The sequence below is a fragment of the Lissotriton vulgaris genome, unplaced genomic scaffold (assembly GCF_964263255.1).
Source record: "Lissotriton vulgaris unplaced genomic scaffold, aLisVul1.2 SCAFFOLD_2294, whole genome shotgun sequence".
Taxonomy (NCBI): domain Eukaryota; kingdom Metazoa; phylum Chordata; class Amphibia; order Caudata; family Salamandridae; genus Lissotriton; species Lissotriton vulgaris.
Genome location: NW_028246595.1, coordinates 156,184 through 180,602, shown reverse-complemented (window position 1 = coordinate 180,602; position 24,419 = coordinate 156,184). Strand labels below are relative to the sequence as shown.

General features: G+C 45.9%; 1 protein-coding gene across 2 annotated transcripts in view; it reads left to right on the top strand.

The window, feature by feature from the left end:
* The window catches only part of AFMID (arylformamidase), a 142,252-nt gene extending 131,086 nt beyond the window's left edge, over positions 1-11,166 (top strand). The window contains exon 11 of one of the 2 annotated variants that reach the window (XM_086949464.1): positions 10,521-11,166. In XM_086949464.1, coding sequence (XP_086805590.1) covers positions 10,521-10,550 — 30 coding nt within the window. In that variant the 3' untranslated portion in view covers positions 10,551-11,166. Of the gene's footprint in view, positions 1-5,171; positions 5,321-10,520 lie in introns of those variants that run through there. The other variant, XM_086949463.1, reaches the window with a different exon arrangement.
* The last annotated feature ends 13,253 nt before the right edge of the window (positions 11,167-24,419 follow it).

Below are 24,419 nucleotides of genomic sequence, written 5' to 3'. Positions count from 1 at the left end.
AGAATACATTTGAGTTTGGGTGTGCTGATGGTTAAGGAGGGTTCCTGAGTGATAGGGATTCTTCTAAGGTTGCTGTTTGTGACCCCTCTAGAGTTAGGTTTAATGGTCCTATAGGAATTGGGGGGAATAGTTGGGATCAACGATGATTCAGGTGTGGGTGTCTTCATGTGGGTGGGTTCATATGTGCTCAACAAGGAGAGTAATTCACTCTCTGAAAGCGAATTGGTGCTTCTAATTGGTCGGGATGAGTTATTGTAGGAGGGGACTGAGGACCAAATGGGGCACTGGAGAGTCGTATTAGTCATGGGTCGGTTCCTGGACCAGCCAGTTTTTTGGTCTCTTATAGCTCTAGTTCCCCATGTTTGTCTCGCAAAGCGATCATTGAGTGCTTGGAGTTCTTCTTTGATTTGATTCAAAGAGAGCATGATCTCATCAAGTTTAGATTTTTGTGCATGCTGGCATGTGGTATGCAGCTGTGTTATAGGTGTGGCTTTGGACGTATGCGTTGATATCAGGCATGGTGTACGGTTGGTTGTATGTGTGAGTGTGGATGAGAGGGGTGCTGCGGGTGGGAGTGTGTGTGTTGGGTGGGCTGTGGGGTTGCCTACGGAAGTGGAATGGGTCTGTGTTATGGGTGAGGATGTAGGCGCTGGGAGCTGGCCTGGAATGTGGTTTGGGACCACTGTGTGGGGGGAAGGTAGGGGTGCTGCGGGTGTGAGTGTGTGTACTAGGTGTGCTGTAGGGGAGGATGGCTGGGATGTTGTGAGTAAAGATGTGGATGACGGCGAGTGAGCTGTGGGAGTGGACTGCTGAGATGTGGGTTGAGGAAGTACGCTAGGGGCCAAGGTGATGATGGAGGGCTGCGAGTTTTCTCTGTCCACTAAGTGGGGTGTCGTAATGTGGTCCAACAGCTGAAGTAAGGGTGGTGGACTAGCGTTATGGGGGTGGTTAGTATCGGTGACGGTGTTTGGCCAGGCTGCAGAAGCGTGAATGTAAGTGAGGGGCGAGATGCTGTTAACCAAAGGGGGATCTTTTGTAGTGGTTAAGGGGTGTTTGGTGGTTACTGGGGGTGCACAAGTAGCTTCAGTTTATGTTGGATTGGGGGGTTGGTATGATGGAGTGATGTATGTTAGCGTAGGGGGAAGTCCGGGGAGTGTCAAATAGGTCACATGCAGGTGAAGGACGGTCTGGCAAGTCGTTGTTGCCGGTAAGGAGAGGACGTGGGAAATTTGAGTAATGTCGGAGGGGGTGGCCTGAGTGGTCGTTTGGGGTTTAGACACTTGCTCTTTGATAATTGGGAAGATGTTATCTAAGAGGCTTAGGTTACGATCTGTAGATTGCATAAGGATGGTTCCATTGTTGTAGATGGTGATGGTTGCAGTCGCTTGGAAAAGTTGGGAGGGGGTGATATAAATCACTAGGCCATAGGGGGGTTTTCCTGGTGGCTGAGAGTGTAAATAGGGTTAGAAATGCTTTTCTCCATTGTGCTCTCCGTTTCCTATGGAAGATGATGTCATAGGTTGTGTGTCCGTTATGTAATGAGAAATAGGGATCAGCTATGGGTGTTTCAGGGTGAAGTTTTATGAGATTGTGCTTGAAGCGTTTGGCTGCGTTTTTAGAGAGTTTGGGGGGTAAGTGATGGTGTAGGTGTACGTGACCGTGAGCTCCATAATAAGCCAAAGGTAGTTGGTGAGGTGCTGTGTGTGAGTTTCTGTCCGTGTTAAACTGTGTGGGGTCGGGCTTGGGGAGGTAGGGGCATGTGTAAGGAGGTGGTGAGTGGGTATAAGGGAAGGAGTCAGCTGTGGTAGTGGTTAAAGGCTTAACGAATAATGGGATATGAGGTGTGTTGGTGAACAGAGTGTTAACCGGCCTACAGGACAAAAGTAAAGTGAGTGACAAGGATCAGCAGGGCGAGAGATAGCATGGTATGGTAGTAGTGAGCAGAGAGATAACGTAAAGAATGATAGGTTCTATTGGTCAGAAGTAGGTCAAAATAGTACGTAGGACTTCTGACCTGAGGTAGTTGGGTAGTAAGCTCGGCTGACGTAGGGTGCATGTTATATCCTCGAGGTAGCGCTTTTCCAATATTGCCGCCTGATTTGTACCGAGTCCCTAGAAAGCAATGCAGTGCTATTTCTTTTACCATGGATTGAAGGCTGGTGGTTGTAGTCTTCTTTTTATTTCCATGCACTTGTCCTACTTCAGTTGCTTGTTTGGTCCACCTGGGATGGTATCGATCTAAGAGAAGGTTGACCCATGGTGGGGGATGTGCCTCTCACCCTCGTTGTTGGAATGTCCAGCCATTTTGCACCTAAAACATTGCACACCAGAAAACGATAAAGTATGCTCATTGTGTCCTCTATGTTGCTACTTCAGCAAAGCTTGTTTGGTGCCATTTGATTTGAATGCTGGCAGTCTGGCGAACCTTCCCGTGATATTTCCATGTGATGTGTCTGTGCTGCTCCGGGTCATTGTTGTCTTCCCACCGATAACGTGGGGAGGGGTATTTTGTCTGAATTAAGCGTGCGCTTTCCGCGCTGTCCTCGGAGCCTCGCCCGGTCTTGTTTTGCGTCCAGTATCAGCCCGCAATTGTTCCCAATAGTCTCGGTCCCGCTCGGCTATTCTCCAGTGTCAGCACATGAGGGGACCGGAGTGCGGGATGCGGACGCGAGCGTAAAGCGTGAGGTGATCTCCCTGAGGCAAGGGCAGCCCCCCGTCTTTGTAGCTGCGGGGCTTCGCGCCTCAGATTCCGGTGTCAACTTCTGCCTCTACCGCGCAGCCCAGTGTCAGTGCTCGTACTCCAGCCACCCTTGGAGTCAGTTACGCTCCTGTAGGTGTCTGCCGAGGGTCGCTGACCTTCCTTGCAGCGTTGCGATTTATCGCAGAGACTGCCAGACGTGCGGATCAACTCTGCTGTTCATCGCGATCTAAAGCTCCCATGGATGTCCCGATGAATATCGCTTTCGGACCTCATCTTCATCGAGTCTCTAGCACACTTGTGTGAGTCTAAATCATAAATTCCAGTTACGTTTGTAATTTCTTCCTGTTTCCTTTCAGTTTCTTGCGGTTTCTTGCATGCACTATTAGGGATATTCCGAACAAGGGATCCCAAGCGCTCAGAGAGCTCTTTCACAGAGCTCCTACCAGTCGGCCATCTTTGCGAAGAATGGAAAGATCTGTTTATGTATAGACCTTAACGAACTAAACTGTCATGCAGTAACTGATTGCCAACCCCTGCCTCTGATAAATGAAATGGTAATGACGTTAGGTCAAGCAAAGATCTTTACTACACTAGACGTCAGCGCAGCATACCATCAAATAAAACTACAAAATGAGTAAAAGAAATATACAGTGTTCATCACACCAGAAGGCGCATATCAATTTTGAAGATTACCCTTTGGGTTGTGTTCAGTATCAGCTGTATTCCAGCGCACAATGAAACAATTGTTCTGCGGCATGGAAGGTGTTAGGGTATTACAGGATGATGTACTGATCTACAGCAAGACGGAAGAAGAACACCTAGCCATTTTAAGGAAGGTTCTTCAAAGAATTCAGGACAATGATCTCACATTGCAAAAGGACAAGTGCAAATTCATAAAAGGAACTGTAGAGTACGTAGGTCACCTCATTGATGAAAATGGAGTTCAACCCAAGCTTTCCTTGATATCTGCTATTTCCTGTTCCCCAAATCCCCAAAATACTTGCATCCTTCTTAGGCGTGGTTGAATTTCACTCCAAGTTCATACAACATTACGCAACCAAGGTCGAACCACTTCGAAAAATAATAAAGAAGGATGCAGAATTCATTTGGAAAGAAAAATGCAAACAGAGCATAAAGACCATAAAGAAGGAACTTGAGCAAGCATCATCACTCCAGTCATTCGACGAGAAATTGCAAAGCACTGTAACCAGAGACGCCAGCCAGATTGGGTTGGGGGTTGTGCTCAGCCAAAGAACTGAAGAAGGGGAGAAAATCATTGCATTCTTGATCAAAGAAAAAATCCAAATGGCTTTAAAATCACACATTCCTGTTGAGTTAGCACTACGCACCAGGCTGTGGTCACACCGCACCCCCCCCCTCCCCTAATACCACTGGAAGAACCCCTTTTTAACTAATCAGGGGGTAGAGCACCGATTACACGTTTGCAGCCACATTGGTCATTGGCTTGGTAAAAATGGGAAAACGAGAACCACAAAAAAAAAGAGAGCAGGATGAGAAATCTGGTGGATAAACGCCAGGAGCGCATGCACATTCATTACGATGCAGGAAATGTAGTGAAAGAGATGTCTGTGAGAGCAGGTGATGTGGTGAGAGTGAAGTATCCTAGGAAAGGAGCTAACATGAGCAAGTACAGTGAACGTAGGCGTGTGGCCAAACTAAGGGCACAGCCGTCCTCCTTGACAATGGCCAGTGGTGGAATGGTTCAAAAGTTGCTAGAAGCAGGATCCCCAAGCATGTGAGCAGGTCTTAGGAGTTGCAGAACAATGTTTTGGCATCCCCAACAAATGCATGCAATGGTGAAGTGTGCGGTGCTAGCACGGATTCTGCAACTGTTGGTGATCTCTCCAATGTGTCTCCTCCAGGGCTGGCTACTTGTTCTTTTGATACGGTTCGGGACAGGAGAACAATTGTTCCCCCCATAAGATTTGAAGATTATGCAATGTTGTACAAGTTCACCTTTAAGAAAAGTTGATAAGTGTTTCCTCTGCTTGTTTGAAAACTGTGCAATTTCTTAGTTTGTCTTAAAAAACGGGAGAAGATGTAATATGCTGTCATGCTTTCCCCCTGCCTTTGTCCCACATGGTTACCACACAAAGATGCTTCATGTGTATAAAAGTATTGTGACGAGCATGCTCTGAGTGAAATAATGTGCTTGTATTCATTTGACCTTGTCTGTGCAGTTACTTATACAGCAGCAAGTTATTTATACATAGATCCAGACGTGTTTAAGTATTTATGGGAGTTTCCTGTCTTGTCCAGATCTTGAAATCAAGTGGAGGCAATAAACAGGTTTATTATTTATTGTGTGGGTTATATCAGATGCTGGGCAATGAAGTAAGTCCATTTGTAAAAAGCCTCAAACGGTTCAGGGTTACAGCATAGTTAGATGTTCGCGAAACTAAAGTGCTTACCAACCTAACTAGAAGCAGCAATCTCCTTTGTTTTGCAGGTATTCACTCAGAGTTGCACGGCGGGAAGGATGTCGCTACCATATTGTGATTATACCATCTCACACATACAATTCAGTCAGACGTGACAACAAAGCTACACAACTCACCTACATTTTTCAAGTACATTAACAGTGCTTAATTTGATTAAAGAATAAGGGGCAGGGCCGTAAATTTCATCCGGAAGCCCGTGGCCTGAGCTATCAAATGTCGGTGTGCTGAATACTAAAGCTGCATAGTCTTGCTTCCACTTCATGCCTCTTTAATCCACCACCGGACACTCTCTGCTATTCTTACTCTTTCAGATTGTTTTTCATCCCTGCTTTTTAGGTCGAAGGCCTAAAAGGCTGCGCTTGCGCAGTCTTAGGCCGGAGATTTAATGAGTCTGAGTAGCGCCGAAGGTCCCGCCTCCGTGCCCCATCTCTCCTTCATTGGCTGGCTTCCTAAACGGAGGCCAGCCATTGGAGGAGAGATCAGTCACTCCAATGTAGCCCCGTCCTTTTCGGATTTGGGGGCGTCATTTTTGATGTTCTTTAGACAGTGACGTTGTCCGTCACTCAGAACATCAAAACCACGCCCCAATTCCGAAAAATTTCAGGAGCGCCGGCCGCCATTAAGCTGTTTCTTGTACATGAGGTAGGTCGCATGCTCCCGCTGTCCTCGTTCCCGCCCCGAATCCGAAAGTCGTTGTGGCCGCCGTTTTGTTTTTGCCGTTTTATTTTTCTTTCCCCCCCCGCGAGAGTCTCTACTACCCCTCCCCCGCGAGAGTCTCTACTACCCCTCCCCCGTGAGAGTCTCTACTACCCCCCCCCCGCGCGAGGCTCTCCCGTCCCCCGAGGCTCTCCCGTCCCCCGAGGCTCTCCCGTCCCCCGAGGCTCTCCCGTCCCCCGAGGCTCTCCCGTCCCCCGAGGCTCTCCCGTCCCCCGAGGCTCTCCAGTCCCCCGAGGCTCTCCCGTCCCCCCCCGCGAGTCTCTCCCGTCCCCCCCCCCCCGCGAGTCTCTCCCGTCCCCCCCGCGAGTCTCTCCCGTCCCCCGAGGCTCTCCCGTCCCCCGAGGCTCTCCCGTCCCCCCCCGCGAGTCTCTCCCGTCCCCCCCGCGAGTCTCTCCCGTCCCCCCCCCCCCGCGAGTCTCTCCCGTCCCCCCCTTGGCTGGGAAGAGCTGACTCCATTGGGCTCTCTGATTGGGTGTTGCCCTGTAGCTCTTTTCTTTACAGGGTCACAGTGCTCCTTGAAGACGGGTTGAGAATATTCAGCAGGCAAGATATTGAGCAGTCTCGATGAACTTTAAAGTTTAAATCTGCCGCTGCTTTCAATGCATTTCTGTAATCTGTTTTCCTACTCCCGTCCCCCGAGGCTCTCCCGTCCCCCGAGGCTCTCCCCCCCCCCGCGAGTCTCTCCCGTCCCCCCCCCCCGCGAGTCTTTCCCGTCCCCCCCTTGGCTGGGAAGAGCTGACTCCATTGGGCTCTCTGATTGGGTGTTGCCCTGTAGCTCTTTTCTTTACAGGGTCACAGTGCTCCTTGAAGACGGGTTGAGAATATTCAGTAGGCAAGATATTGAGCAGTCTCGATGAACTTAAAAGTTTAAATCTGCCGCTGCTTTCAATGCATTTCTGTAATCTGTTTTCCTACTCCCGTCCCCCGAGGCTCTCCCGTCCCCCCCCCACGAGTCTCTCCCGTCCCCCCCCCCCCGCGAGTCTCTCCCGTCCCCCCCCCCCTTCCGCGAGTCTCTCCCGTCCCCCCCTTGGCTGGGAAGAGCTGACTCCATTGGGCTCTCTGATTGGGTGTTGCCCTGTAGCTCTTTTCTTTACAGGGTCACAGTGCTCCTTGAAGACGGGTTGAGAATATTCAGCAGGCAAGATATTGAGCAGTCTCGATGAACTTTAAAGTTTAAATCTGCCGCTGCTTTCAATGCATTTCTGTAATCTGTTTTCCTACTCCCGTCCCCCGAGGCTCTCACGTACCCCGAGGCTCTCCCGTCCCCCGAGGCTCTCCCGTCCCCCCCGCGAGTCTCTCCCCCCCCGCGAGTCTCTCCCGTCCCCCCCCGCGAGTCTCTCCCGTCCCCCCCCCCCGCGAGTCTCTCCCGTCCCCCCCCGCGAGTCTCTCCCGTCCCCCCCTTGGCTGGGAAGAGCTGACTCCATTGGGCTCTCTGATTGGGTGTTGCCCTGTAGCTCTTTTCTTTACAGGGTCACAGTGCTCCTTGAAGACGGGTTGAGAATATTCAGCAGGCAAGATATTGAGCAGTCTCGATGAACTTTAAAGTTTAAATCTGCCGCTGCTTTCAATGCATTTCTGTAATCTGTTTTCCTACCCTTCTTTCTGATCAAGTCTAGAACCAATTTTACCCTTTAGTGGCCTTAAGCTTCTATTCAGCGTTAGCATATACCTGTTATATTGTCTAGTGCTTTCTTCTTCAGGACTCGTAATGTTTGTAGATAAAGGAAGAAAGGCAGTGGGAGATGAAGTGATTAAAGAAAGATCGCACAATTCGCCAAGTGGGTAAAGAAAATACACCAGGCGAAGGGCAGTTTGTTGGGACAGAAACCAGTAACATGGCACCTAGACAACATATCTGCTAGTATTCTATGAATGTCAGTGCATCTCTTAAATGGGGTGAATGTACCCCAGTAGCTAAAATTCTGAAAGAAAATTATCCATTGGATTGTGGTTGAAATGTAGACTTTCAACAAGATTTCATTTGGGGACACCTGGGGGTATCTGTAAGTAAGTGGTGCCCCAGTGCTAAGTATACAAATAATTGAATCAGACCCTACTCATTTAAGAAACTTTTAAAGACTGCGGTAGCTCATTATGTTTTCATGAAAGATAATAGTAATTTCATTGTTTCCACTACAAGGAAGTTCCTGCTTTATTTAAAGCTGTTATACCTAATTGCACCTTTTTTTTGCGTTTTGATTTTTATGCTTTGTCTTATTGTTTTTTTTTCTTTTTATCTGTGAAATTCCCGCCACCTTGACTTTCCTTTGTAGTGTGTCCCCCCCCCTTTTTGTGTAACCCTTTTTGTTGGATTTTTCATATTCAACCAGGGTACATACATTTCTGCACCATTTACGTTGTTTTAGCTTTTAGTGCATTGCATTACCGTTGTATGATAATAAGGTGATGAATCTGGTCTCCCATGTGGTGAGGCCCATCAGCCCTGTGATTGTCAGTATCATGGTGTGTACTCCCGCCCAGTAAATCTGCAGTGTGGGGCATGTCCATAACATATGGACAAATGTGCCGTCGGGCATGTGGCAGCATGGGCATTCAAACTGTTGCAGGGAAGAAACACTTTAGTTGCTCCAGTGTGAGATATGCACAATGTAGTATGTTGAATGGGATGTTTTGAAGCAATGGTTATGCAACACTTATTTATGGTGCGCTAGGGCTGTGAGCCATTCATTATCGTGCAGTGCCTGACCGAATTCTTCCTCCCATTTTAATCGGAGCCTCGTTAGTGGCACGCACATGAGATCTATGGTAGATCTCCATAGCCATATGATGTGTTGCCCTGCGCCCATGTTTAGTATCGCATGTAGTGTGGGGTGCGTTTTGGGTTCTCTGTCCGGCAAATCCCATGTCTTCCTAAAGTCTGATATGAGCTGTCTGTGGAAAAGAAACTGACCTGCGAGGACCCCCGCTCTCATCTGCAACACTTCCTCCCCCCGCTCGAGTCTCTCTCCCCCCCCCCGCTCGAGTCTCTCTCCCCCCCCGCTCGAGTCTCTCCCCCCGAGTCTCTCTCCCCCCTCCCCCCCTCCTCTCTCCCCCCTCCCCCCTCCCCCCGCGAGTCTCTACCCCCTCCCCCGCGAGTCACTTCCCCCCACGCGAGTCACTTTCCGCCCTCCCCCTCCACAAGTCACTCCCCCCTCCCCCCGCAAGTCACTCCCCCCCCGTGAGTCTCCCCCCAGCGAGTCTCCCCCCCGCGAGAGTCTCCCCCCCCGCGCGAGTCTCTCCCGTCCCCCCCCCCGCGCGAGTCTCTCCCCCCCCCCGCGCTCTGGAGATGTTTCCCAGACTTTCTGATATTAAGTGAGTCAGTCCCATATGCCTCGGGAAATTTTCACAAGTGAAAGTGGAGTTGTATTTGACCACTTCTACCCTTAATGCTGTGCATGGGGAAAAAAGCAAAAGGTGGTAACAGACACAGTTTGTGGAGAAGGCGCCACGCCAGCCCCACTTTACATTAATTCTTAAGCCATGCTATTTGCTTCTCATCCCTGATGACCACCTCCACGCATTTCAATTCCGCACCCCTTAAAGTTTTCTTCATCAACATGCTACTCTTTATCATGACTGCTCTTTTAAATGGATTTGAGGCATGTGCAATTTGTGATTTATTCCTACATCCAAACAGCCCCTTGGCATTTGTCAATTGAGGGATCCTTAGGTTTGCGCACACAACCTGTAATTGTAACTAACATATAAAATCACTGAAATCTCTGAAACACCTAGTTGCCTAAAGCCTGCACCTCGTTTCAGCTCTTACAAAAAGTGGCAGGCGTGAGAAACAAACAAAACCAAGGTGGCAACTATACATCATCCGAACTGATTCCCTCATTGACACTTGTGCCACTGTGTATTTGATGTTGTGGATGGACTGTAGGACTCCAATCCAAACCAACACTCACCAAATTGTAAGCATATGGCAAGAAGTGGCTTCACATTGCTGACATCTTCAACACTATAAGACTGTCAGAGCTCCTTAGAATGGAAACTGCTTCCTCTTTGAAAGCAGGCGGTAAAGTTGTGAGTGCAGAGTTGTGAGTGCACAGAGTTGTGAGTGCACAGAGTTGTGAGTGCACAGAGTTGTGAGTGCGCAGAGTTGTGAGTGCGCAGAGTTGTGAGTGCGCAGAGTTGTGAGTGCGCAGAGTTGTGAGTGCGCAGAGTTGTGAGTGCAGGTGCAGAGTAGTGAGTGCTGTTGAGTGCAGAGTGCTGTGTATTGGCAATGTAAATGACAATGCCATTTATTTATGATTTAAAGAAAAAAAAAAATGTCATGAGCAATGCCAATAGCTCTACCTTTAATGATGCCGAGACCATTGCATTGTAAATGCTTGTTCCATTTGTAACCGTTTTTCTGTCTTTCTCTTTCTCCTTCTCTTTTTGAGTTTTTCTCTCTCTTTGTCTGGATCAAAGTCTGTTCAGGGAAAATAAGTGCCTCTTCCCAAACATTAGTGCTGGTAGGCCCACCTGCAACCACCAGCCAGCTTAAATTAAACACTGATTTTATGAGTAACACAGTACTTGTGGTTTTCCCTTACTGGATATCATGCTCTGTGCAGGCACCTCTGTATACTTGTCCATGTTTTTCAATACAATGTGAGATATTCTAAAACATGCCCATTTTTTACTTTCAGGTGATTTTGGGAGTAATCATGGCTGCCTAATGTAGTTAACATAAAGATTATGACCTAGAGATTACAAATTACAACTTCACTCTTCTTGAAATAACAGCACGGCCTTCCTGCTGTCCAGAGGATACCTGCGTGTGCGCTGTCGGAGGGGCCTGTGCCATGCCTGCTGTCCATGCCCTGCGTGAGTTCCAGCTGATGCCAGGGTGCTCTACAGAGGATCTGTGCCTCCTGTTCTAAAGATCTCTGCCATTTGCCTGCCAGTGGATCTCTGCCATCTGTTATCCGTTACATCTCCGCCTGTTGGTATTCTTCCGGTCTGGAAGCCTGTTTTTTATTCACCATGCCGATTTCAAAACTAGTAAAACAAGGCAATCCGATAAAGAAATCTGCAGCGGTGTCCAAAATAGGGTTACATGGCAGTGAGTGTCATAGCTGAAAGAGTGTTTGCTAGCTATTCTCCGTATTTAGGGAGATTTCCTCTTTATTTAAGCCATCATACGGAAATGTGTTCACTTTCTGTCTTATATTTTAACAACAATTCATACATCTTTTAGGTTCCCTTTAAATCTACCTATTGGAAGGAACTATCCTATTTTATTTCATTATTTTCAATATACATTTTCGGGAATAAAAAATAATACACACAAAACGTAATGTATTGCAGCGATTTTGTACCCCGGAGTTAAACCTTGTGACAATCAGTTATTAAATGAGTGATTACTAAATCTGAGTTTCAGGCTTGACATCCAAATCCAGCCAGCTTGGTCTACCAGTTTCACTAGCATGGTGCATCTTCTTAATTGGCGTGGTGATGCCTCTGTTCTTTGCACCAACACCCTCCTTGTTCAGAAACTTGCAGAAATTACTTCTAACAACGGCAGGCACCACAGACCCCATAGCAATCTCTTAATCTAGAGAATCCATGGCACTTGCAGGTAGGTGGCTGTGACAGTAAACTACCCCCCCCGCATCCCCCGCACCCCCCCCCCCCCACACACACCCGACAGTGTTTTAAAAAGCAGGAATGTAAGATACATAGCTATCTTTGACTCAAAAACTGTATTAAACTACTGTAATTAAAATGCGCAAATTGCCATTTGGGAGATGTATTTACTTGGTATGGGTGGCTCTTAAACAATGAGCATTTTTCCTAGATAGACTGTCCATAAAATGATTTTCTGCTGCATTTTTAACAGACAATTGTCCTATAAATTGTGAGTCGTCTAGAAAATTTGATAACTACCTTTGTTCGATACTGAAAGCACTTTTTTAATTGAATAGTTCGTATTCAGTTTCCAATGCAGCAACGTTTAAAAGTTCAACCCAAAATAGTTTCTTACCACTTGCAGGCCATCCTCACACAAACACTTCTTCAAGAGAAACAGGTGACCGTTTTGATATCAGTATGTACTTATTAAAAGTAAACAACCTTTAGAAACTATCAATCATAGTGTATGTATAGTGTTCAAAATAGGTGGCACATAAATTGCAAAAGACAGGAGCAAGATATCTAAAAAAGAGAAATACAGCATATTTAATGTTTGTGAAAAAGTTGTAGATGTTTCTTTTTAGTCTCTAGATTCTAATAAAGATGGGATCACATTTTGGGAGCTTTAGGAGGGTATCCTGTATTGAAAATGTGTTCTTTGTGCCCTAACACATAAAACAAGCATTTGCAATGCAACAGGTCTCGCATTAGTTAGAGTTAGAGAATTTTGGCATTGTTTATATTTAGCTGGATATGTTTGCTGGTTTGTGCACTGTGTGTGTTAGGGAATGGCAGGTTTGTATGTACCTGTGGAGTAAGTATGTGTATTATAGCATTCCCATGCCATGTTTACATTGCAAGTGAGGCCAACAGTAGACATATACACAGAGACAGACATACAGAGAGACACATGCACCGATACACACATAGAGACAAACACACACAAACGCATACAGAAAAACAGACTCACACATAGAGACATACGCACAGACAGTCACGCACACAGTGACTGACACACGTATAGAGACGCACACACAGACAGAGACACACATAGAAACAAAGATGCACACACAGAGAAGAGACGTACTTACAGAGACTAATGCACATATAGAGACGCACTCACATAGATAGAGATGCGCACACAGAAAAATACACGCAGATAGAGACACGCACACCGAGACAGAGATGTGCACCGAGAGACAGAAACACGCACATAGAGATGCGCACACAGATACAGAAACGCGCACACAGCAACACACGCAGACAGAGAAATGCACACAAGACGGAGACATGCACACAGACACAGAAACGCACACACAGAGACAAAGGCGTATACATAAAGAGAGACGCACACACAGAGACAGACACGCACACACAGAGAACTGAGACACACAGAGATACACAGATACAGACACACAGACAGATAGTTTGGTAGCTAAATGGGCTAAAGCATCCGCTACAGGGGCTTGTGCTTAACCTTACGTGTACAGTTGTTTTTAACCCCACCCCTTACTGACCTTCCTCCCACAGGTGCGGATATGTTGCCCCTCTGTGTTTAAATACAGTACAAGGCAATAAAATATAGTTCTCTTGTAGGAATAATATTGATTTTACTTGTCATGTTAATGGCATGAATATGGTATCTAGCAGAGCCCTGTTTCAATGTTTGTTTTTAGGTCTCGTAGAGAGACCTTTTGCCATCCATCCACAAAGCTGACTTTTTCGATGCGGATTTCCAAAAGTTTACGTGAATCCCATAACGTGACCTGCTTTCATGCACGAGCCTTCCCCCTGCCAGCAGCCTTTCTCCCTTCACAGCCATCTGTTCCTCTCTCCCCACCCCCCGCCATCACTTATTCACGGCCACAGGCCGTCCTAATTGCATTTTTTTCAGCCTGGCTACTTCAAAGGGTTCGGCTGCCCCGCCCCTTGCAATGCCGAGAGCTTCTTTTGCGTTTCTTTTTTGCTCTCTCTCCCTGCTTCGGTCTGGTTTCTGCTTGTTTTACCATTTTTTTTGTTTGTAGCTTGCTTTTGAGAAAGGGATCCATTTCACGGCAAAGCTGCTGCTTCTGTCTGCCCAAAGCCTCTTGTTGCACAAACGAGCTTTCAGAGGAGTCGTCAGACCTGTCCTATTGCGAAGAGAGTCGAAGTGCAGAGGATATACATTTTCCAAATATTATATTAGTTCGGAAGCACATTGGAACTTGATTTTCACCTTTCCATGCAGTATTACTGTGTTTCGGTGACTTAGCCAGGCATCAAAATAGCAAATTAATTGGTTGTATGCATTCTGTAAATCAAACTTTACATTGCGTCATGGTATCTGATTGGCTGTTAATTTAAGGGCATCTGCGATTGGTCACTTTTGATACCTATAGCATACATACATGCATAGTAGTTATGTAGCGCCCTACTGCACGTGACTGTTGATTTGGACTTTAATCTCACCTCCATGGAAACAAAAAAACAGATTGGCGGGTTAATGTTTTTATGGTGCATGCAGGCGACAGTCAGAACGTTGTGACGTCTGGCAATGCTCGATGCCAAACGTGCGGCTTGTCACGTGTTTGTGCGGAGTGGCTAAGGCTTTCAAGGATCTCACCAGTCCCTATCGCATTCAGTCGCCCACCAGAGTCCAGGCGGTACGTCAGCCATGGATTTGCAATCTATGAGAAGGGCATACTTGGGGCGTAAATCACACCATTAACACACATTTAGCAAGTGGGCGAATACCTCTACGTGCAGCAGATTTATTTATTCATTGACCAATTAGTGCAGCGGTCTCTTTTCACTTTGTCGGGTGTTGCAAATGTTCATGTAAAGTTGCATTAACATTAGTGAAGCTATGTAAACTGAAAAATAAACGCCAGTGGAGAATTCCCCTAGATTGTTGTGTCAATGATATAGATACAATCTACCTCGTGACAATGCACATATTCTGGCATGTCCCTCCGCAATAAATCGGATTAAATGTTTGCCAAAACTGTGTGTGAGTTTAATCACTTGCAACATTTCTCCTTTCTGTGTGTGAAGGAAAGATGGCAAAACCAGTAGGTGACGGGCTGCCCCCTCTCCTGGGTCGTGTACTTGCATGAACTCGAAGCAGACACAGGGTTGCTGGCCCCTCCCTTCTCAGATGAATGCAGCAGCACGCGCACTGGCCTAGCCGGACTTCAAACACTTCAAAGGAATCTGCTCGGGCGCTCCTACTAACATAAATTAACAAGTTGTTATCACAAAGCTTCACAGGAAAGACCAGCGACGCCATATGGACAGCAGGCAGCCAAAACACATCTTCCCCACTACTCTTTTCCTACCATTTTTTTGTCGCTTTCCAGACGCTTGGCGACTGGCTTCTGAGAAAATCAAGATTCCCAAGTGAACTGCAGTCTTATTTATTATTCTAAAAAAAATAAATTGATAGAAACATATCTTGGGAATCGCAATGGGAATAATTTGAGTTTTAGTAACCTATGAGCTCGTAATACCAAACGATAATATTACTCTCAATAGTGCTAGAAGTAACACACCCTTTCTTCTCCCATTCGGTTATGCTTCCTGTCCTCTTCTGTTTCATTGTTGCCTTCTCCCCTAACTCTGCCCTCTTTGTTCTCCCGGGTTTTCTATTGAATTTCCTCCACCCATCCTATATCTTTCTCTTATTCTTCCCCTCTACCTATTCAGATTACTTCTCTTCTTCTTTTCCCCCTCCTTATTCTGTTCTCTATCTGCATCTCAATCCATTCTCCCTTCTTTGCCCTCTCTTCACTTTCACCCCGTCCATTTTGTCCTGCCTCTTCATTCTGCCCCAACGCCCCTATTCTGTACACTGTTCTCCTAACTACATCCTGGAACTAGGTGCAACCAAACACAAACAAAACCTCACACACAAGGCATGTCAGGAACTGCCTCAGGGAAGTTTCACCTGATGTGTATGTCTGAGAGCATGTACATATTGTTTCTGTGTGTCTGCGAGCCTTCACCAGTGTATGAGTATTTGAATGTGTGTATGTGTGACACTACTTTAGTCCACATACACTGCTCCCTCACAATACTTTAGAACACACACACTGCGCCCTCACACTATTTTAGGCCACACACACTGTGCCCTCACACTACTTTAGGCCACACACACTGCGCCCTCACACTATTTTAGTCCACACACACTGCGCCCTCACATTACTTTAGGACACACACTCTTCGCCCTCACACTACTTTAGGCCATACACTCTGGACCCTCACACACTCTGCACCCTCTCAAACTCTGCACCCTCAAACTCTGCACCCTCTCAAACTCTGCACCCTCTCACACTCTGCATCCTCTCACACACTGCACCCTCACACACTGCACCCTCACACAGAATTACACTCTACTGAATACAACATACACTCCACACAATACCACTCAGCGCCACATAATTATATGCTACATAATTACACTGCGCTCAGCGCAACATACACTCCAAATACCACTCAGTGCCACATATTTACACACCACTTAATTACACTCTACTGAATGCAACACACACTCCACACAATACCACTCGGTGCCACATAATTATATGCTACATAATTACATTACAACATACAATCCAAACAATACCACTCAGTGCCACATAATTACATGCCACCAATTACACTGCACTCAATGCAACATACACTCCAAATACCACTCATTGCCACATAATTATATGCTACAAAATTACACTGCGCTCAAAGCAACATACACTCCAAATACCACTCAGTGCCACATTACACGCCACATAATTACACTGCACTCCATGCAACATACACTCAAAATACCACTCAGTGCCAAAGTTACACGCCACATAATTACACTGCACTCAATGCAACAAACACTAGAAATACAACTCAGTGCCACATAATTACACGCCACATAATTACACTGCACTCAATGCAACATACACTCCAAATACCACTCAGTGCCACATAATTACACACCACATCATTACACTCTACTGAATGCAAAGCACACTCCACACAATACCACTCAGTGCCACATAATTATATGCTACATAATTACTCTGCACTCAATGCAACATACACTCCAAATACCACTCAGTGCCACATACTTACACACCACATAATTACTCTGCACTCAATGCAACATACACTCTAAATACCACTCAGTGCCACATACTCACACACCACATAATTACACTGCACTCAATGCAACATACACTCCAAATACCACTCAGTGCCACATAATTACACAACACACAATTACACTCTACTGAATACCACACTCCACACAATACCACTGGGTGAACACATATTATATGCTACATAATTACAATGCAACATACACTCCAAACAAAACCACTCAGTGCCACACAATTACACGCCACACAATTGCACTCTACTGAATACAACATACACTCCTCATAATACCACTGAGTGCCACATAATTATATGCTACATAATTACACTGCGTTCAATGCAACATACACTCCAAATACCACTCAGTGTCACATAATTACACGCCACATAATTACACTGCACTCAATGCAACATACACTCCAAATACCACTCAGTGCCACATAATTATATGCTACATATTTATACAGCGCCCAAAGCAACATACACTCCAAATACCACTCAGTGCCACATAATTACACGACACATAATTACACTGCACTCAATGCAACATACACTCCAAATACCACTCAGTGCCACATAATTACACACCACATAATTACACTGCACTCAATGCAACATACACTCCAAATACCACTCAGTGCAAGATAATTACACGCCACAGAATTACACTGCACTCCATGCAACATACACTCCAAATACCACTCAGTGCCGCATAATTACATGCCACATAATTACACTGCACTCAATGCAACATACACTCCAAATGCCACCCAGTGCCACATAGTTACACGCCACATAATTACACTGCGCTCAATGCAACATACACTCCAAATACCACTCAGTGCCGCATAATTACACGCAACATAATTACACTGCAGTCAATGCAACATACACTCCAAATACCACTCAGTCCCACATAGTTGCATGCCACATAATTACACTGCCCTCAATGCAACATACACTCCAAATACTACTCAGTGCCACATAATTATATGCTACATATTTATACTGCGCTCAAAGCAACATACACTCCAAATACCACTCAGTGCCACATAATTACACACCACATATTTACACTCTACTGAATGCATTACACACTCCACACAATACCACTCAGTGCCACATAATTATATGCCACATAATTACACTGCACTCAATGCAACATACACTCCAAATACCACTCAGTCCCACATAGTTACATGCCACATAATTACACTGCCCTGAATGCAACATACACTCCAAATACCACTCAGTGCCACATAGTTACACGCCACATATTTACACTGTACTCAATGCAACATACACTCCAAAAACTACTCAGTGCCACATAATTACACGCCACATAATTACACTCTGCTGAATGCATTACACACTCCACACAATACCACTCAGTGCCACATAGTTACACACCACATAATTACACTGCACTCTATACAATATACACTCCGAATACCACTCATTGCCACATAGTTTCATGCCACATAATTACACTGCCCTCAATACAACTTACACTCCGAATACCCCTCATTGCCACATAGTTTCATGCCACATAATTACACTGCCCTCAATACAACATACACTCCAAATACCACTCAGTGCCACATAATTACACTGCACTCAATGAAACATACACTCCAAATACCACTCAGTGCCACTGTAATAGGGGCTGTAGGAAAGGGCAGGAGACGTGTCTTGGTTTTGCAAGGATTTATTTGCTGCAACAGAAAGTCAGTACAGGTCTTTCTGGTTACTCCTCTCCTCAGGGATCGTCTTCTCTCCTCTCGGGACTTTCGGAGTATTCCCTCCTCCCTCCGTCGGATGGGGCTCCTCCTTCGGCTAAGCTCCTTCGGCTACGTAATGGCCCAGGCTCCACCGGTGCAGGGGGAAACACAAACGGAGGCAAGTATCAGTACACGCTACCTTCGTTGTACTCTTAACAAGGGAAGGGGGAGTGAGGGAAACCATAAGTGCAGGTCTTGTCGGGTCGTGAAGGGGGTGTAGTGCGGGGATCCCAGGGAACGAGGTGGATCGTCTAAGGGATGCTTTTACCTTTCTTTTTCACCCAGCCCACGATACGGGTACGCACATCTGATAGCCACACCCCTCCTGGTGTGCGGCTGGGCGAAGCACGGTGTTGGCCTCCTGGCTTTCTCCTTTCCTCTGCTTGGCTCCCGTCCTCCTCTCCTGAAGGTTCCTTCGTTTCGTTGGGTGCTCGTTGGACACACGCCTCGGGCTCCCCGCGTATCTCTGCCTTCTCCTTCGCTGTCCCGCTCTCTCCGCTGTTCCACACCTCTCCACTGCTCCACGCCCCTCCACTGCTCCACGCCTCTCCACTGCTCCACGCCTCTCCACTCTTTTACTCACTGTCCGCTCCTCCGGTGTAATAACACACCTGTGGGTTTTCACTGCTGGCACTTATCGGAGTACTTGACTCCTCCTCCTCCATTCGGCTTCCCATCCACTTAAAGAGCCCGCTCTCATCCTCCTCGTCACAGCTGTATTTCTCCTCGCTGGTCCACCCCGGGAGGTGCGGTAGCTGTGGAGATAAGAGGGGGGGGGTTACACGTTATATGTTCGCGCCCGGCATCGGGGTGAGGAGGGTCCCCCTGGTTACAGCCACATAATTATATGCTACATAATTACACTGCACTCAATGCAACATACACTCCACACAATACCACTCAGTGCCACATAATTACACGCTACATAATTACACTGCTCTCAATGCAACATACACTCCAAATACCACTCAGTGCCACATAATTACACACCACATAATTACACTCTACTGAATACTACACTCCACACAATACCACTGGGTGCCACATAATTATATGCTACATAATTACAATGCAACATACACTCCAAACAATACCACTCAGTGCCACATAATTACCCGCCACACAATTGGACTCTACTGAATACAACATACACTCCTCATAATACCACGGAGTGCCACATAATTATATGCTACAAAATTACACTGCGTTCAATGCAACATGCACTCCAAATACCACTCAGTGTCAAATAATTACACGCCACATAATTACACTGCACTCAATGCAACATACACTCCAAATACCACTCAGTGAAAGATAATTACACGCCACATAATTACACTGCACTCCATGCAACATACACTCAAAATACCACTCAGTGCCACAGTTACACCCCACATAATTACACTGTACTCAATGCAACATACACTCCAAATACCACTCAGTGCCACATAATTACACGCCACATAATTACACTACACTCAATGCAACATACACTCCAAATACCACTCAGTCCCACATAGTTACATGCCATATAATTACACTGCCCTCCATGCAACATACACTCCGAATACCACTTAGAGCCACATAGTTACACGCCACATATTTACACTGCACTCAATGCAACATACACTCCAAAAACCACTCAGTGCCACATAATTACACGCCACATAATTACACTCTACTGAATGCATTACACACTCCACCCAATTCCACTCAGTGCCACGTAATTATATGCTACATAATTACAATGCACTCAATGCAACATACACTCCAAACAATACCACTCAGTGCCACATAGTTACAAGCCACATAATTACACTCTATCTATCGCATCACCACAGCATCACTCAGCACCACCACAGCATCACTCAGGGGCACCACAACATGACTATGTGCTACCACAGCATCACTGAACCCCACAGCATCACTTGTTGCCACCACAACATCACTCAGTGTCACCACAGCATCAATCTGTGCAACCATTCAACAACTGGTTCAAATATGTTCTCTCAATGTTTCAAGCTTTATTACAAATGACACAAAAAAATGTTAATATTTCACTTTTGTTCTTGGATTTTGGTCACAAGAAGATACACTGAACATAATCTTCACAAAAGTTATTTACAAAAGTTTGGCTTCTAGGGAAACATGGCGGCGGCAGGTTGAGCCGCGGCAGCACTCCCGTAATAGTTGGTGAATTGGAGGTTTAGACCTTGCCTTTGGAGAGGAATTACCCGCTACACATTCTCTGTGTCAGCGCTTGGTTTAGCTGCCGATTTATTTGCGGGGCTTACCGATTGTTTGTTTGGATCCTGCGGGTTTATTCCGATAAACAGCGGTGTCTCTCCGCCATATCATTGCCTCTCATGTGTTTGGGGGAGGAGATTATCGCAGCAGTTTCTGCAGCAACAGCAACACGGGAGCTCGCCGGAGTCAAACGACCCACAGCAGTAGCAATTTCAATACCGGCAGGAGATTCTGGGCAGTCGGTGCAGGAACCCCCGCATTTGCCAGCGGGGGGTTTGATTTGGTTCCGAGCCGCCCTGGAGCTCCGGAGAGGCCGTCGGGTGCGCGACGTTCTGCCGGGGCGGTATGACTCCACGGTAGCATCTTTGGTGCAGGCAGACCAGTGCGAAGGGGAGATACTGGAGGAGAAATTACCCCAAGCCAAGCAGCGATCCCAGCACAGGCAATACAGTCGGCAGTGCAAAAATCGACTCAGCGGTAACTGCGGTAACAGTGGGGAAGGGGCCAGTGGGGGTGAGTCAGCATGTTTGATCTCTGAAGGGGCTTCGACCAGCTTGAGGGAAACCACCTGTGGAGGTAGAGGGAGGGGGAAAGGGAAGGTGAAAGGGTGTTTGAGGAAGAAATGTGCTTCTAACATTAGTAAGAGTGTAAATAAAATACCCTTTTCCCAAAAACCGGAATCAAAAGGCAATCCCCCCGCTTCTGAAGCGGACTCAGCTACCAATATCACTGATTCGGGGGAGTTAGACTGCACAAGCAATGGAGAGAGGGGCTCAGGTTTGAAGGGACAAAAATCTTATACTAGTATCGTTAAAAATACCATTGCTGATACTGATACTGTGACTGTTTCTGCTTCCAACACTACCGCTGGAATACACAATAAAAAACTGTCGACTTTCTTAACGGGTCAGGTTAAGGCAAAGCGCTCATATACTCCTAAGGCAGCAAAAACTAAATCAAAGAACTTGGTCACTACCTCAAAAATAACCCCCTCATTGCGCTCGTATTTTAAAGTGGTCCCTCAAGTGGTGCTGTTAGGTAATAGCCCCCCCTCCGCCATGCAAGGACGAATGGAAGGAGATACTGTTTTTGATCTACGGAAGGCTTCTAAAGTGGTGTTAGGTTCTCCAACGGAGGATATGGAGGCTGAGGCGAGCACAAACGTTCTGGCTACTCCTCTAGAAGGTCTAGAAGGTCTAGAAGGCCTAGAAGGATCGGAATTGCAAAATGAAATCAGCACTTCTGCAACCGTTAGGCTCAATGAAATTAGTAGTATGGTGAACGACAATAACAGTGATAACAGTGATAAGGGCAAGGAAGTTAATGATGTTAATGAAGGCAATCTCGACCAATGTCTAGTCGATTGTCAGATCCCTATTAATTTGGAACAGTCTGTGCCTTCTGTGCCTTCATTGGTTCTGTTCAATCCTTTAGCCCCACCACTACCCCTCGCTCCCCCGAGCATAGCAGAAGGGCTGAGTCTGCAGTCAGTCCTTCAAGAAGCAGGCTCAACAACTCCTACTAGGGGTCAAGAAGATCTTAGCTCTTATCATGACACCACTCTAGCCTTGAATACCGACCTGGTATCCACACTGCAGGCCTCTTTCCAGACAATGTTTACAACTTTGGCGGCAGATATCAAAAAGGGGTTTGAGACTTCCGCATCCAATCAAGCTGATATTCGGTGTTACTGTCAATCGCTTGATAGTAAGCTAGGTGCAATTACTACTAGGACAGAAACGCTTGAAGACTCTGTCGCGGAAGTGAATATTAACCTAAGTGCCACAAAAACGGAACTAACAAACCTCAGACAAGAAAATCAGAGCTTGTCCGATAGGATGGAGACTTTGGAAAATCATGCACGGAGGAACAATTTGCGAATTTTGAATATTCCGGAGGAGAAAGAGGGCTCAGATATTAAACAATTTGTGGTCTCCCTGTTAAAGGAAGCGTTAAGATTAGATATGTCTGAGCAAGAGATAGCATTGGATATCCAGCGCATCCACAGAGAGCCTTTTCGAAAGAACCCTCAGAGGACAAAACCCAGAAAAGTTTTGGTCAATTTTCTTACCTACTCCCTTAAAGAAACCATTCTGAACATTGCACTGAAACAGAAGGTGGTAAATGCTAAGGGGTTTAACCCCTTCCATGCTGATGACGGCCCCCATCCGTCATGCATTACAGTGCTCGTGTGCTGATGACGGCTGGGGGCCGTCATAAAGCCATTGATTCTTTAAAAGCCTAGCACACGAGGAAAATCGGCCCAGCATGGAAGGGGTTAACTTCCAGATCAGATCAGACTTGTCTAGGATTACGCTTGATAGACAGTGGGAGTTTGGTAAGAGGTTGGAAGCTTTCAGGAGTCAGGGGGCCGTAGCTCAGTTGGTCTTCCCTGCGGCACTAAGAGTAATGTATAAGAACACTATGCACAATATAAGAACATTGCAGGCCGCAGATGAATTCCTTTTAAGTATGGGTAGAGGGTCGGAATCTCCTAAGTAGTTTGGGTCTACTTTCTATACTATCCGCTTCGGTGTCTATACTAGTTATTTCTCTATTTCTCTATTTCCCTTGCCAGATCTCTGAAGAGTTTTATTTTGGGCTCGGTTAAATATCTGTTAAAGGGTTTAAGAATCTACACCTAGTATTGACATAAAGAGATTAAATATTCTAAGTACAATAATACAATAAATATGAGCTACACAGCACACTGTGAAATGATGTCGTGCAGATCAAAAAAAAAAAAAAAAAAAGGAGAAAAAAGAAGGAATGGAAAGGAGGGAAAAAAGAGGAAGGGAAAAAAAGAAAAAAAAACAATAAACAAAAAAAAAAATAAAGTGGGAAAAATAAAAAAAATAAAAAAAAGAACACTTTAGCACCAGTTAATATATTTCGGATAAAGTGGGTAATAATATTATATTCACTCACGACTCACTTTCTCACTCTAATTCACTTTAGGTCTTTCCTCTAAATATCGGCACTTTGTTGGTGGTGGCGGGGGTCCATAGCCGGGTGCTATCTCTCTGGTAAATCCAGATAGATAGAGTGGGGGTTCCCCGTGGGCGGGGAGTTTGGGGGGGGGAGGGGGGTTAGGGGGGGGGAAAGTAAAATTTGTCCTCTTAAATGTCCTTTAAAACAGTCCTTGGAGGGGAAAGTTATGAATATATACAGTTCATCAACCATCGATAGGCAGTATTGGCCCTCGGTCCTGGTAAATCACTTTCAGTATAATGCATAATCTACGCATTTTATCCTGGAACACTAATGGTCTTCGCACTACGCCAAGAAGAAACATTATCATGCAATACTTACGAGATTCCGTTGCGCAAGTACTAGTGCTCCAGGAGACACATTTGGCAGAGAAAGAAAAGCAAAATTTGTTGTGTAAGAACAAATGGATAGATTTTGGGGTCATTACATCACAAACTTCGCATATTAGGGGGGTGGCCATTCTTTTTAAAAAATCTATTAGGGCAAGGCTAATTTCTAAACAGGTAGATCCTTGTGGTCGATGGGCAATAGCTTCAGTTATTGTCTTGGGTTCAGTGTTCACGATAGTAGGGTATTACGGCCCAAACCAGGACGATCCATCTGTTTTGACCACACTTTTTTCGCAATTATATCTATTCCCAGAGCCTGTTATCTTGGCAGGCGATTATAACATAGTGTTGGACCCAGTATTGGATAAGTCACCTTCTAATAGGGCTAAAACTTTATCCAAAACTAGGATGTATCTACTAAATAACATGAAAGCACTGAATTACA